The sequence below is a fragment of the Cherax quadricarinatus genome, chromosome 44 (assembly GCF_038502225.1).
Source record: "Cherax quadricarinatus isolate ZL_2023a chromosome 44, ASM3850222v1, whole genome shotgun sequence".
In the NCBI taxonomy this organism is placed as follows: Eukaryota; Metazoa; Arthropoda; class Malacostraca; order Decapoda; family Parastacidae; genus Cherax; species Cherax quadricarinatus.
In genome coordinates, this window is record NC_091335.1 from 15,868,670 (window position 1) to 15,884,719 (window position 16,050).

The 16,050-nt window shown below is 37.9% G+C and overlaps 1 protein-coding gene across 1 annotated transcript in view; it reads left to right on the forward strand.

The window, feature by feature from the left end:
* LOC128697360 (hemocytin) overlaps window positions 1–16,050 on the forward strand; it is a 444,623-nt gene that overhangs the window by 207,923 nt on the left and 220,650 nt on the right. Inside the window, exons 53-56 of the mRNA XM_070093851.1 lie at window positions 490–634; window positions 8,185–8,254; window positions 13,679–13,794; window positions 15,795–16,000. Of these exons, the coding sequence (XP_069949952.1) occupies window positions 490–634; window positions 8,185–8,254; window positions 13,679–13,794; window positions 15,795–16,000 (537 nt within the window). The remainder of the gene's footprint in view (window positions 1–489; window positions 635–8,184; window positions 8,255–13,678; window positions 13,795–15,794; window positions 16,001–16,050) is intronic.

Below are 16,050 nucleotides of genomic sequence, written 5' to 3' on the forward strand. Positions count from 1 at the left end.
TACATAATGATGCAAGGTTTTATTTGTATACTCTTTAATTTAGTATTTTACTTGTATAATTATAAAACTTCATGGGGAAGTGGAACAGAATTCTTCCTCTGTAAGCCATGCGTGATGTAAGAGGCGACTAAAATTCTGGGGGCAAGGGGCTAGTAACCCCTTCTCCTGTATATATTACTAAATTTAAAATTAGAAACTTTCATTTTTCGTCTTGGGCTGTCCTACCTTGGTGGGATACAGCCAGTTTTTTGAAAGAAGTAGAACATTTTATTATGTCCTTGTATCATGATGATGATGAAGCCACTGGATTGCAAAACATCTCTACAAGTAAAGATACCCAGATGTTGCACATGTGTTTAATTCATTATCATGTCAGTATTGAATACCACTTATATACAAATTTTTATTTTCTTCATACCAAAAGCTGTATTCAAATTTTTAAAAGATTTAGTAATAACCAGAAAATTTTTTCTTCCTTTATAATTGTAGGGTTACCTAACAAACATTGAGTGTGAGAAAACTACCAGTAGTAAAACAAAAACTGATGTGAAAGTTGTGTGCGACATTCATCGTGGTTTTCAGTGTCTCCGTGGAAGTTGCCTTGACTACAGAATTAGATATTACTGTTCATGTGGTATGTATAAGCATTTATTTTAATCTTGACAGCCTTAAGGATTGCACTATGCAGAAATTATTCAAGTGAATATGTAAATAACAATAATATGCATACTGATGTTGCTGACAGTATATCCCTATTCAGGCAGAATTTAGCTTGCCTTATGATTGTGTCCTCAGTTTATACTCAGTGATGGTTCTAGTGATTATTGCTCCTTTTGCATTGTCTCTGGTAGGTCACCTTGTTTATAAGTAAGTAAGTTTATTCAGGTATACACAAATACAGTTACATAGATTATCATACATAGCAGCACATGTGTAGAGAACCTAGGATAACCCAAAAAAGTCAGACAGAGTGACGTATTTCCATTGGTAGTTGGTGCATGCAGCTTGCTTTCTGACACCACAACTCAGTTTGTCTGAAAGTTTGCATGAACTTAATGAGCTCCCTCATGAAAATAGAAGTCTGTTGGTAATTTTCCTTATGTGGTGGTAAGGTTGTTGAAAATTCCTGAGCCATTCATTCTTGTTGACTTATCTTATGGTATACTTATTGCATACTTAGTGCAAAACAGAGTCAAAATTATCATAACTCCCATTATTTTTAGGAATCACTTCACTGCAAATTTAGAATGAGTCTCTCTTGTATTTTCCAAGTGTTTGATGCAATATCTGTGGACAGAAAGTTCTCCGGACATTCTCTAAAACTACAATATCACTACCTTTTTAAGACATGTGAATCTGTATTAATATCTCACTCCAGTCTATAGAGTACAAGTGCTTTGAAAGAATGTCATCATTGGCTTGGCATCCCTTGTATTTGTGATATGAACTCTGTTGTTCTCTATTAACATAAGATGATCTGCCAGGGTTACTCTCAAATTTCTTACATTTTTCTTCTGCTCTATAATTGTTTGATTATATTTTGTACTCTATCCAGTTTTTTTTTTTTTTTTGTATAGTAATGAATAATGTTTTTTTCTGTGGAGAATTGGAAAACATGGTTTACATTGGCTTCATAATTTGCTGTGTCATTGTTGAATGCTATTCTTAACAAAATTACTTGTATTTTGTGTGAAGGATGATGCCTTTGTCTTTGTCAAATATGATGGTGAAAGAGTATTCAGGTGTGTGAGAGTCATCTAAATTATAATTTGTTAATATATTTCTGGCAAAGCAGTGATTGAGTGAATGATGGTGAATGTGTTTCCTCGTTTTGGGTGGTTACCCTATGTCTGTGGGAGATGGCAGGTGTTTGAAAAGAAAAATTTGCTTGTCTTTCAGTAAATTCAAAACTATTAGTAATTATTTTTCAGTTGCAGGAAGGAGGGTTCCACTCTTGTCCTGAGTTTTGTAAATGTTATTTTATATTATTGCTAACTTACCTTTTAGTACTTTTTCAAAGTTGTCATATAAGTGTGTGTAAAGGTAGAAAGTTGAAAGTGAGCATAGAAAAGAGTAAGGTGATGAGGGTATCAAATGATTTAGATAAAGAAAAATTGGATATCAAATTGGAGAGGAGGAGTATGGAAGAAGTGAATGTTTTCAGATACTTGAGAGTTGACGTGTCGGCGGATGGATTTATGAAGGATGAGGTTAATCATAGAATTGATGAGGGAAAAAAGGTGAGTGGTGCGTTGAGGTATATGTGGAGTCAAAAAACGTTATCTATGGAGGCAAAGAAAGGAATGTATGAAAGTATAGTAGTACCAACACTCTTATATGGGTGTGAAGCTTGGGTTGTAAATGCAGCAGTGAGGAGGTGGTTGGAGGCAGTGGAGATGTCCTGTTTAAGAGCAATTTTTTTTTTTTTTTTTTTTAACAAGTCGGCCGTCTCCCACCGAGGCAGGGTGACCCAAAAAAGAAAGAAAATCCCCAAAAAGAAAATAATTTCATCATCATTCAACACTTTCACCACACTCACACATTATCACTGTTTTTGCAGAGGTGCTCAGAATACAACAGTTTAGAAGCATACACATATAAAGATACACAACATATCCCTCCAAACTGCAGAAAATTCAGAGTGTGGAAATTAGGAGAAGGTGTGGAGTTAATAAAAGTATTAGTTAGAGGGCTGAAGTGGGTTTGTTGAGGTGGTTTGGTCATTTAGAGAGAATGAATCAAAGTAGAATGACATGGAGAGCATTTAAATCTGTAGGGGAAGGAAGGTGGGGTAGGGGTCGTCCTCAAAAAGATTGGAAGGAAGGGGTAAGGGAGGTTGTGTGGGCGAGGGGCTTGGACTTCCAGCAAGCGTGTGTGAGCGTGTTCGATAGGAGTGAATGGAGACGAATGGTATTTCGGACCTGACGATCTGTTGGAGTGTGAGCAGAGTAATATTTAGTGAAGGGATTCAGGGAAACCGGTTATTTTTATATAGCCGGACTTGAGTGCTGGAAATAGGAAGTACAATGCCTGCATTCTAAAGGAGGGGTTCGGGATATTGGCAGTTTGGAGGGATGTGTTGTGTATCTTTATACATACATGCTTCTAAGCTGTTGTGTTCTGAGCACCTCTGCAAAAACAGTGATTATGTGTGAGTGAAGTGAAAGAGTTGAATGATGATGAAGGTATTATCTTTTTGGGGATTTTCTTTCTTTTTGGGTCACCCTGCCTCGGTGGGAGATGGCCGACTTGTTAAAAAAAAAAAAAAAATCTTTACTACCACCTTCGCAAAATGTTCAGGGAATTGTGTCTGGACTCAGTCTTTTGTTTCCAAAGGAGAAGAGAGGAATGCAGAGGAGAGAGAGAGATTTTGGGAGATGTTAAGTGAATGTATAGGAGCCTTTGAACCAAGTGAGAGAGTGATTGTGGTAGGGGACATGAATGCTAAAGTAGGAGAAACTTTTAGAGAGGGTGTGGTAGGTAAGTTTGGGGTGCCAGGTGTAAATGATAATGGGAGCCCTTTGATTGAACTTTGTATAGAAAGGGGTTTAGTTATAGGTAATACATATTTTAAGAAAAAGAGGATAAATAAGTATACAAGATATGATGTAGGGCGAAATGACAGTAGTTTGTTGGATTATGTATTGGTAGATAAAAGACTCTTGAGTAGACTTCAGGATGTACATGTTTATAGAGGGGCCACAGATATATCAGATCACTTTCTAGTTGTAGCTACACTGAGAGTAAAAGGTAGATGGGATACAAGGAGAATAGAAGCATCAGGGAAGAGAGAGGTGAAGGTTTATAAACTAAAAGAGGAGGCAGTTAGGGTAAGATATAAACAGCTATTGGAGGATAGATGGGCTAATGAGAGCATAGGCAATGGGGTCGAAGAGGTATGGGGTAGGTTTAAAAATGTAGTGTTAGAGTGTTCAGCAGAAGTTTGTGGTTACAGGAAAGTGGGTGCGGGAGGGAAGAGGAGCGATTGGTGGAATGATGATGTAAAGAGAGTAGTAAGGGAGAAAAAGTTAGCATATGAGAAGTTTTTACAAAGTAGAAGTGATGCAAGGAGGGAAGAGTATATGGAGAAAAAGAGAGTGGTTAAGAGAGTGGTGAAGCAATGTAAAAAGAGAGCAAATGAGAGAGTGGGTGAGATGTTATCAGCAAATTTTGTTGAAAATAAGAAAAAAATTTGGAGTGAGATTAACAAGTTAAGAAAGCCTAGAGAACAAATGTATTTGTCAGTTAAAAATAGGAGAGGCGAGTTATTAAATGGAGAGTTAGAGGTATTGGGAAGATGGAGGGAATATTTTGAGGAATTGTTAAATGTTGATGAAGATAGGGAAGCTGTGATTTCGTGTATAGGACAAGGAGGAATAACATCTTGCAGGAGTGAGGAAGAGCCAGTTGTGAGTGTGGGGGAAGTTTGTGAGGCAGTAGGTAAAACGAAAGGGGGTAAGGCAGCCGGGATTGATGGGATAAAGATAGAAATGTTAAAAGCAGGTGGGGATATAGTTTTGGAGTGGTTGGTGCAATTATTTAATAAATGTATGGAAGAGGGTAAGGTACCTAGGGATTGGCAGAGAGCATGCATAGTTCCTTTGTATAAAGGCAAAGGGGATAAAAGAGAGTGCAAAAATTATAGGGGGATAAGTCTGCTGAGTATACATGGTAAAGTGTATGGTAGAGTTATTATTGAAAGAATTAAGAGTAAGACGGAGAATAGGATAGCAGATGAACAAGGAGGCTTTAGGAAAGGTAGGGGGTGTGTGGACCAGGTGTTTACAGTGAAACATATAAGTGAACAGTATTTAGATAAGGCTAAAGAGGTCTTTGTGGCATTTATGGATTTGGAAAAGGCGTATGACAGGGTGGATAGGGGGGCAATGTGGCAGATGTTGCAAGTGTATGGTGTAGGAGGTAGGTTACTGAAAGCAGTGAAGAGTTTTTATGAGGATAGTGAGGCTCAAGTTAGAGTATGTAGGAAAGAGGGAAATTATTTCCCAGTAAAAGTAGGCCTTAGACAAGGATGTGTGATGTCACCGTGGTTGTTTAATATATTTATAGATGGGGTTGTAAGAGAAGTAAATGCGAGGGTCTTGGCAAGAGGCGTGGAGTTAACAGATAAAGAATCACACACAAAGTGGGAGTTGTCACAGCTGCTCTTTGCTGATGACACTGTGCTCTTGGGAGATTCTGAAGAGAAGTTGCAGAGATTGGTGGATGAATTTGGTAGGGTGTGCAAAAGAAGAAAATTAAAGGTGAATACAGGAAAGAGTAAGGTTATGAGGATAACAAAAAGATTAGGTGATGAAAGATTGAATATCAGATTGGAGGGAGAGAGTATGGAGGAGGTGAATGTATTCAGATATTTGGGAGTGGACGTGTCAGCGGATGGGTCTATGAAAGATGAGGTGAATCATAGAATTGATGAGGGAAAAAGAGTGAGTGGTGCACTTAGGAGTCTGTGGAGACAAAGAACTTTGTCCTTGGAGGCAAAGAGGGGAATGTATGAGAGTATAGTTTTACCAACGCTCTTATATGGGTGTGAAGCATGGGTGATGAATGTTGCAGCGAGAAGAAGGCTGGAGGCAGTGGAGATGTCATGTCTGAGGGCAATGTGTGGTGTGAATATAATGCAGAGAATTCGTAGTTTGGAAGTTAGGAGGAGGTGCGGGATTACCAAAACTGTTGTCCAGAGGGCTGAGGAAGGGTTGTTGAGGTGGTTCGGACATGTAGAGAGAATGGAGCGAAACAGAATGACTTCAAGAGTGTATCAGTCTGTAGTGGAAGGAAGACGGGGTAGGGGTCGGCCTAGGAAAGGTTGGAGGGAGGGGGTAAAGGAGGTTTTGTGTGCGAGGGGCTTGGACTTCCAGCAGGCATGCGTGAGCGTGTTTGATAGGAGTGAATGGAGACAAATGGTTTTTAATACTTGACGTGCTGTTGGAGTGTGAGCAAAGTAACATTTATGAAGGGGTTCAGGGAAACCGGCAGGCCGGACTTGAGTCCTGGAGATGGGAAGTACAGTGCCTGCACTCTGAAGGAGGGGTGTTAATGTTGCAGTTTAAAAACTGTAGTGTAAAGCACCCTTCTGGCAAGACAGTGATGGAGTGAATGATGGTGAAAGTTTTTCTTTTTCGGGCCACCCTGCCTTGGTGGGAATCGGCCAGTGTGATAAAAAAAAAAAAAATTTAAAGTCTTTGATGCCCTTATCACCTTACTCTTGTCTATGTTCACTTTCAACTTTCTACCTTTACACACCCTCCCAAACTCATCCACTAACCTTTGCAACTTTTCTTTAGAATCTCCCATAAGCACAGTATCGTCAGCAAAAAGTAACTGTGTCAACTCCCATTTTGTACTTGATTCCCCATAATTTAATCTCACCACTCTCCCCAACACCTTAGAAAAAGTGAATGTTTTCAGATATTTGAGAGTTGAAGTGTTAGCAGATGGGTTTATGAAGGATGAGGTTAACCATAGAATTGATGAAGAAAAAAAGGTGAGTGGTGCATTGAGGTATATGTGGAGACAAAAAACGATCTCTATGGAGGCAAAGAAGGGAATGTATGAAAGTATAGTGGTACCAACACTCTTATATGGGTGTGAAGCTTGGGTTATAAATGCTGCAGAGAGGAGGCAGTTGAACGCAGTGGAGATGTCCTGTGGCATAAATATTATGCAGAGAATTCAGAGTGTGGAAATTAGCAGAAGGTGTGGAGTTAATAAAAGTATTAGTCAGAGGGCTGAAGAGGGGTTGTTGAGATGGTTTGGTCATTTAGAGAGAATGGATCGAAGTAGAATGACATGAAGAGCCTATAAATTTGTAGGGAAAGGAGGGCGGGGTAGGGGTCATCCTCAAAAAGGTTGGAGGGAGGGGGTAAAGGAGGTTTTGTGGGTGAGGGGCTTGGGCTTCCAGCAAGCATGCGTGAGCGTGTTAGATAGGAGTGAATGGTGACGAATGGTTTTTGGTACCTGACAAGCTGTTGGAGTGTGAGCAGGGTAATATTTAGTGAAGGGATTCAGGGAAACTGGTTATTTTTATATAGCCGGACTTGAGTGCTGGAAATGGGAAGTACAATGCCTGCACTTTAAAAGAGGGGTTTGGGATATTGGCAGTTTGGAGGGATATGTTATATATCTTTATATATGCTTCCAAACTGTTGTATCTGGGTGCCCCTGCAAAGACAGTGATTATGTATGAGTGAGGTGAAAGTGTTGAATGATGATGAAAGTATTTTCTTTTTGGGGATTTTCTTTCTCTTTGGGTCACCCTGCCTTTGTGGGAGACGGCCAACTTGTTGAAAAAAAAATTAAAGTCTTGAGTTAATTTTTTTTTCTTGGGGGGGGGGGGAGTAGAGGAAGCAGTTATTAATGAATATAGTCAATAGTTGGAGAAGTCTATGTCTTTGCCAGAGTGCATGGGTATCCTATGTCTGGTGGAGTTAGAGTTATAGCAGAAATATGGAAAGCTTTGTCACATTCATGAAAATACTTTATAGGTTATCATTCTGTAGTCTGTTTAGTGTGCTCATTGAAAAATGAGTTGTACTTTGTCCTATGTATTGCACTCCTTTCTGTGCTGTTGTATGTGAAAGTTCCATCTTAACTCTAGCAGGAGCTCTATACACAGTTTACAATATGACATAGTTATTCAACAGGACAAAAGAAATACTGAGCATAATGCTTACAGCAGGAAACCTTTTTAGTTAAAATACAGCATCACATAATATCTAAAATGTATGGTTTATGGATAAGCAAAACTAGCATGAATATTTATATGGAAAACATTAGTTTCAGTCTTGATATTGCATTTGCCTTACATGCTCTTTGATTTTGTGGGAGGTGAGTTCCAATTCTTGATTCTGCCTTGTAACTTAGTTCAACTCATGTGACTGAACCATATCATATCATATTTCTGAACCCTTGTAAGAAGTTCATTTCCACCTGTCATTAATCAACTCAGTGTTTTTAACACTTATTGGCAATTATTTATTGCATACTGTATAGCTGAAGACAGGGTTCAAGTGTTTAGTAATACTCCACTTCATTGAAGTCTAACTTATGAATGACAGGAAAATTTAGAATGTAAATAGGGAAAGGATCACTTGTATTACAAAATAATTGTGTTTGTAATTTACATTTTATGAATGGTTGTGCTAAATAAATTATTTTATTACACAGAGCCTAGAGAAATCACAACTATAATTCTTCCTTCCACTGGCACTCCACCACCTGAATGTGATCCAAACCAGTAAGTTTTTCTGTAATTTTTATTTATAATGCACTTCACTCTGCACTTAGCCTCAGTTTTCTAATAGCATGCACAGTATTGAGTTCGTATTGTAACCACTCATTTGATTTACCCTGTCATGTAATTAGTCAATCCTGTGTTTTATATTTCTTATTTTATTTACTTAGATTTGGCTACTTATGATGACCACTCAATACTTATGATCACTCAATACAGTGGACCCTCGACCAACGATATTAATCCGTTCCTGAAAGCTCATCGTTAATCGAAATTATCGTTAGTCGAGTTAATTTTCTCCATAAGAAATAATGGAAATCAAATTAATCTGTGCAAGATACCCAAAAGTATTGAAAAAAAAAATTTTACCACATGAAATATTAATTTTAATACATACAAACTGAAGAAGACATGTACAATTATATGACACTTACCTTTATTGAAGATCTGGTGATGATTGATGGGATGGGAGGAGGGGAGAGTGTGGATGGTGTTAGGACTTGAGGTAGCAAGTTCTTTTCCGGGGTTACTTCCCTTCTTCTTTTAATGCCACTAGGACCAGCTTGAGAGTCACTGGACCTCTGTCGCACAACATATCTGTCCATAGAGGCCTGTACCTCTCGTTCCTTTATGACATTCTTAAAGTGTTTCACAACATTGTCAGTGTCACAATTAAACACTTGTTCAGGTTTCAATTCTTCACTGTCTATGTACTACTCCTTGAATTCCTGCACATATTTTTCAGCTGCTTTTTGGTCCGAACTGGCAGCCTCACCATGCCTTATCACACTATGTATGCCACTATGATTCTTAAATCTCTCAAACCAACCTTTGCTGGCCTGAAATTCACTCACATCACCACTAGTTGCAGGCATTTTTTTAATTAAATCGTCATGCAACTTCCTAGCCTTTTCACATATGATCGCTTGAGAGATGCTATCTCCTGCTATCTGTTTTTCGTTTATCCACACCATTAACAGTCTCTCAACATCTTCTATCACTTGCGATCTCAGTTTCGAAAACATAGTTGCACCTTTGGCAAGAACAGCTTCCTTGATTGCCGTTTTCTTGGCGACAATAGTAGCGATGATTGATTGGGGTTTTGTGTACAACCTGGCCAGCTTGGAGACACGCACTCCACTTTCATACTTAGCAATGATCTCTTTCTTCATATCCATAGTAATTCTCACCCTTTTTGCTGTAGGGTTGGCACTAGAAGCTTTCTTGGGGCCCATGGTGACTTACTTTGCAGGTGCAATCACTAAAAACGCTGTGATAATATGAAATGTTCCGATTGTATGTTTGGATGGGACTGCGGTGGCTGGCTGGCTGGCTTGTACACTGGCCACAAGTGGACGCGTCTCGAACGGAACGAATAGTGTTGGTCAAGTGTTTTAGCGCTAGTCGAGGCAAAATTTTTGCGTTGAAATGTATCGCTAGTCGGATTTAATGTTAGACGATGCCATCGTTGGTCAAGGGTCCACTGTATAAACAAAACCTGCTACATGCTGTTTGGAAACAAAACTAAGTATCTAACTTAACATATTGATCAATGGTTCCCCCATTACAAGACACACAGAGGGCAAATTTTTAGGTCTTCACCTTGACTGCAACCTTAAATTTCACACCCACATCAAAAAAAAACAAAAAAAAAAATCCAACATATAGCAAAGAAGGTCTCCAAAACAGTAGGCATCCTTTTCAAGATATGGTACTATGTACCCCAAACAGCACTACTTGCACTACCACTCTAATCTATTCTTACCTCACCTATGGTGTTTGTGCTTGGGGATCTACTATGACTAATCATCTTAAACGATTAATAACCCAACAAAATGCTTCTGTGTGGATGATCACCAGTTCCCGCACCAGACAACACACCCCTCCATTCTTTAAGAGTTTGAACTTACTTAATATACTAAATGTGCACTCATATTACTGTGCTTGTTATACATATAGAACATTAAACTCCATCATAGAACCAGTTTGAAACTACTCAAGAAATCCCAGTTAACTTAAGAATGCTTAAATTAATTTAAATATTGATACACAGTTTAAATTGTACTATTATAAATTGTACTAACTGTAATATTTTTTTATTTTGCAACTCCTCTACTATAAATTTTACTAATTATAAATTTTTTGGCCACCCCTCTTTTTGTATTAATGTATAATTAAAATTCATCATTCCATGACCTGTGTTTAGTTTTAAGTAGTGTGTAAGTGTTAGGATTAGTCTGCCCAAAATGTACAGCATGATAGTGGCTTTTTTTGTGCTTAACCCCTAAACGGTCCAAACGTATGTATACGTTCACTCGCGTAGTGCCCCATATTTTTTTTAATAGGAAAAAAGAGCATATGGTACCCAGGCGTCCCCAATTATTTTAATATGGCGCACAGTGAGTGCGCATACCCATTCTCTCATGTCTAGGTGACTCAGGCTTATTGTGGCATTGTTGAATGAATTACAAAGAAAACACATATATACGTTTGGGACGCTACGCACGTGAACGTATATATACGTTTGGACCGTTTAAGGGTTAACAATATTTTACTACATATACATTACACATTGTATACTAGGCAAAAAAAATAATTTTGAATTGAATTGTATATAAACCCTCCCCTCAAACTACTTCTTGATAGCTACAACAGAACACATAGGTACAACACAAGGCACAGAGCTCTCTTAGACATCCCCAGTGTCTGTCTTACCTTACGCAAAAATGCAGTGCACATAAAGGGCCCCAAGATCTGGAATTCATTGCCTGAACCAGCGAAAAGTCCCCTGTTTGCCAGTCTCTTTAGAGCTATAATTAAAAATTTCCTCTTCTCCCAAACATAATTACACTAACACTTTGCTATACCAAACGTAACTAGTTCATTCAACTACTTCCTGTTTCTTCACCATCTCTTATAATCTTCCCATAGTCTGAAATCACAGAGTCAGTTTGAAACTACTTAATAAATCCCAATTAACTTAAGATCACTAAATCAATTTAAAGTATTTATGCACACTCAAAATTGTAATATTGTAAGTTGTGCTACTTGCTACCTCTCTATTTTAAATTACACCAGTTGTAATATTTTTGCTAACTCTTTTTATAATAATGCATAATTAACATTTTACCACTCAATAACCTATGTCTAGTCTTGAGTAGTCTGTAAGCATTATTGTAAATTGTACTAATAGTAATATTTTTGCTACCCCTCTTTTTTTGTAATACATAATTAAAATTTACCTCTCAGTAACCTATGTCTCGTTTTAAGTAGTGTGTAAGCATTATTATTAGTCTGCCTGAAATGCTTATGCATACTAGTGGCTTTCTTTGTCTTAACAATATTTTGTTACATGTAAACTGTACTTTGTATATTACACAAAGAAATAAAGTTGCTAGTTTTGTTTATGAGTATTGTAATGGTATAAGGATCACAGTTTTAAAACTGTTGTCCTGTCAGACACACTAGAGACTGTGGCAGTCATGTGTAATACATGTGAGCAACACATGTGATGTGTGTGTGTGTGTAATATATATGAGCAACACATACAATTTGTGTGTAATACATGCAAGCAACACATGTGACATGTGTAATACATATGAGCAACATGTACAATACATGCAAGCAACACAAGTGATGTGTGTGTAATACATGTGAGCAGCACATGTAATGTGTAATACATGTGAGCAACACATGTGACATGTGTAATACATGTGAGCAACAAATGTAGCATGTGAAATACATGTGAACAACACATGTGATGTATATAATACATAAGAGCAATATGTGATAATATGTTTAATACATGTGAGCAACACTTGTAACATTATATCACATAATATAGTGTTACAGTACTAGTCACATAATGTAGTGGTACAATACTAGTCACATGATATAGCACCAATGTACTAGTCATGTAATGCAGAGGTACAGTACCAGAGTCACACATTTGAGTTCTGCAGTACTTATTACAAAATGTTTCTCTGTAGAAGTTATGAAGTTTTCGGTGGCACTGCATATTTTGTTAACCTAGTTTTTTCATATACAGTGGAACCTCGTTTTTCAGCCATAATCCGTTCCAGAAGGTCGTCCTAAATTCGAAGCAATATTTCCCGTTAGAATTAATGTAAATACAATTAATCCGTTCCAGACACCCAAAAATATTCACAAACAATACTTTTTTAAAGATTAATTATAGTTTTACATACACAAAACAATGAGAACTAAATAAAATAAATTAAGAACATTTAAATCACTATTACATACCTTTATTGAAGACTTGTTGGCTTATGGAAGAAAGGGGGGAGGAGGAGGAGAGAGGGAGGGTGGATTATTGTTTGGAAGGGGAATCCCCCTCCATACAGACTTTAGGTAACAAGTCCCTCTCTGGGGTTACTTCCTTGCTTTGTCTTTTAATGCCACTAGGACCAGCTTGAATCACTGGGCCTCTGTCACACAAAATAACTGTCCAGAGTACTCTGTTTCTGGCATATCTTTAAGATTTCCCTAAAATGGGACAAGGTTTTTTCATTGAACATGTTGCAGATATGGCTTGTTTCAGCTTGGTCAGGGTGATATTTCTTCACAAAAGTTTGCACCTCATTCCACTTTGCACAAATGTCCTTAATCACTGAAGAAGGCACATCCTTCCCTCTCTTTTCCTCTTCCTCCTCTGAAGCAAGTTCCTCAGCTGTGGTCTGTTGCTGTTCCAGTTGAAGGTGTTGCAGCTCTTCAGTGGTTAGCTATTCCCTGTGGTCCTCCAACAACTTCTCTACATCTTCATTTGTTTGTGATCACTTTTTTGTTAACAGGTTTACCTCTTTTGCCACATCAGCTTCCTTAATTTGTTCTTTCTTTGCCAGGATAAAAGTGATTGTTGATTTGTTTTTGCCATACATCCTGGCAAGTTCCAGCACCCGTACACTGCTCTCATAATTTTCTATTACTTCCTTCTTAAATTCCATCGTGTTTCTCACTTTCTTTACCAAAAGAACTTTACTAGGAACTTTCTTGGGGCCCATGGTGACTTATTTCACAGTCACACTTAATAAAAAAACCACCAATAACAATGGATTTTAAGGAAATGTTTGGATGATTGCTCAGAGTACATGCTCACTTGCCGACAGACAAAGGGATACTGAGTCACCAAAGCCCGGCGGGAGAGGCGGGCTAATGTGTCTAATACGGCCGATATACGAGGCAACGGCTGAAATATGGAGCAAAATTTCCACCGAAAAACCAGCCTAAATACGAATCGGCCGATAAACAAAGCGGCCGAAAAACAAGGTTCCACTGTACAAACTTGTCTGTCCTATCTGGGCATGAAATTAGGAGATGATGATAACAGTGGTTGATAACAATGATTGATGATGGTGCAGATTTAACTATTTTATCTCTGATATTATTTTCCTGTTCATTATAATCTAGGTATATAAATCTGCTTGAACATATTGGAGACAGCGCTTTCTCTTCCACTCCTGCACGTAACTCCACCTTCGCGCCGTCTAATGCACGTCTCTATAACAGTGATGGCACTCTTACCTGTGAGTGGATGGAGGTTCACATATGATAGTTATTGAAGCTCACATATTAAAACAGTAAATATTGAATAACTAAAGTGTAATGAACACTTGTCAGTGCTCAATAATAATCCACATGGAGACAAACACAGGAGGTTGACTGATCTGTATACGTATTTTGACCCCCCTTTCTGGGATCCTCTTCAGCAGATGATGAGGATCCCAGAAGCGGGTCAAAATATATAGATCAGTCAACCTCCTGTGTTTCTGTCTCCATGTGGGTTATTATTGAACACAGTAAATATTATTTACAATAACTCTTACATGTGGTAAACGTTCAGTTGATTGTAATGGATTGCTAGATGGAAGTGGATATCCGGTAGTGCCAGTTATGGTAAATGAAAATGGTGGCATGTTCCTTTGTTCATAATGACACCACAGTTCTATAACCAACATTCTTTATTTGCTCATTCCAAGTTAACTGATCCAGCAGATTCTATATTGTATTTTCAGTCCATTATTAAACTGAAGTCCATTAAACTGAGGGTTTACCATATATACAGTATATGTGTGTGTTGGGGTGAGGGTTGTTGGTTTGGATGTGGGTGTGCATGTGGGTATGGATGTGATCTTGTGTGTTTATATATTTGTGTGAGGGAGTGTTCTTGCCTATATGTGGTTGCAGGGGTCAATTCACAGCTCCTGGCCCCTGGGTGTGTGTGTGTGTATGTATTTCAATTTTTGTTTCTTCTGTATATATATTTGTGTGTGTAAGTAAAAAAAAGAAGAGCAAATGAGAAAGTGGATGAGGTTTTGTCAACAAATTTTCTCTGAGAATAAGAAAAAGTTTTGGAGTGTGATTAATAAGTTGAGAAAGCTTAAAGAAAAAATGGATTTAACAATTAAAAATAAAATAAGGGAATTATTAGGTGGGGAGGTAGAGATATTGGAAAAATGGAGGGAATATTTTGAGGAACTGTTAAATGTTGAAGAAAAGGAGACAGTGATTTCATGCATTGGCCAGGAGTGAGGAAGAGCCAGATGTGTGTGGGGAGGTGTGTGAGGCTGTGGGTAGAATGAAAGAGTATAAAGCAGCAGGGAGTGTTGAGCTCAAGACAGAAATATTAAAAACAGGTAGGGATACAGTTTTTGGGTGGTTGGTGCATTTGTTTAATAAATGTATGAAAGGGGAGAAAGTATCTAATGATTGGCAAATAATGTGTATAGTTCCTTTGTTTAAAGGCAGATGGGATAAAAGAGTGTGAGAAATATAAGGAAATAAGCCTGTTGGGTATCCCAGGTAAAGTGTACGTATAGTAAAATTATTATTGAAAGAATTAAGGGCAAGACAGAGAGCAGAATTTCAGATGAATAAGGAGGCTATAGGAAGAGTAGGGGATGTGTAGACCAAGTGTTCACATTAATGTATGTAAGTGAATAATATTTAGATAAAGGTAAGGAAATTTTCATTGCATTTATGGGCTTAGAAAATACTTATAATAAGGTGGAAAGGGGAGTAATATGGCAGATGTTGGAAAGATATGGAATAGGTGGTAGGTTACTTAAACAGTTAAGAGTTTAATGAGGATAGTGAGGCTCCACTCCATGGGGAAGTGGAACAGAATTCTTCCTCTGTAAGCCATGTGTGTTGTAAAAGACAGCTAAAATGCTGGGAGCAAGTAACTAGTAACTCCTTCTCCAGTATATATTACTAAATTTAAAAAGAGAAACTTTCGTTTTTCTTTTTGGGCCACCCTGTCTTGGTGGGATACGGCCGGTTTGTTGAAAGAAGAAAAAGTGAGGCTCCAGTTACTACATACGTACCAGATAATGCATACATACATACATGCATACATACATACAATAGTATGTATACAATAGTTTGTTTTTAATAGAGTATAAAGAAATTTTTCATTATAAATTTAAATACATGTAATCTTAACTGACAAAAGTATTGTACTCATTTTAAAATGTAGTTTGCATAATGAATATATTTAAAGTGACGTGTATATAATGTCTCTTAGCTGGTAGCTGGGCACCATTGGTTAATGATAAGAAGCAGTTTGTGCAAGTGGACTTGGGCTCAGTTGTTCCTGTGTATGGTGTGCTGGTAGCTGGCAACCCTCTGACTCGAGAACGAGTCACAGCTTTCACACTTCAGCTCTCTCATGACAACATCATCTGGAGTGTACTGCCAGCTGATTTCAACATCAAAACAGGGCCCCCAAAGGTAATATCCTTATAAATTAAATATTATATCCTTGTTAATTTTGAAATAAC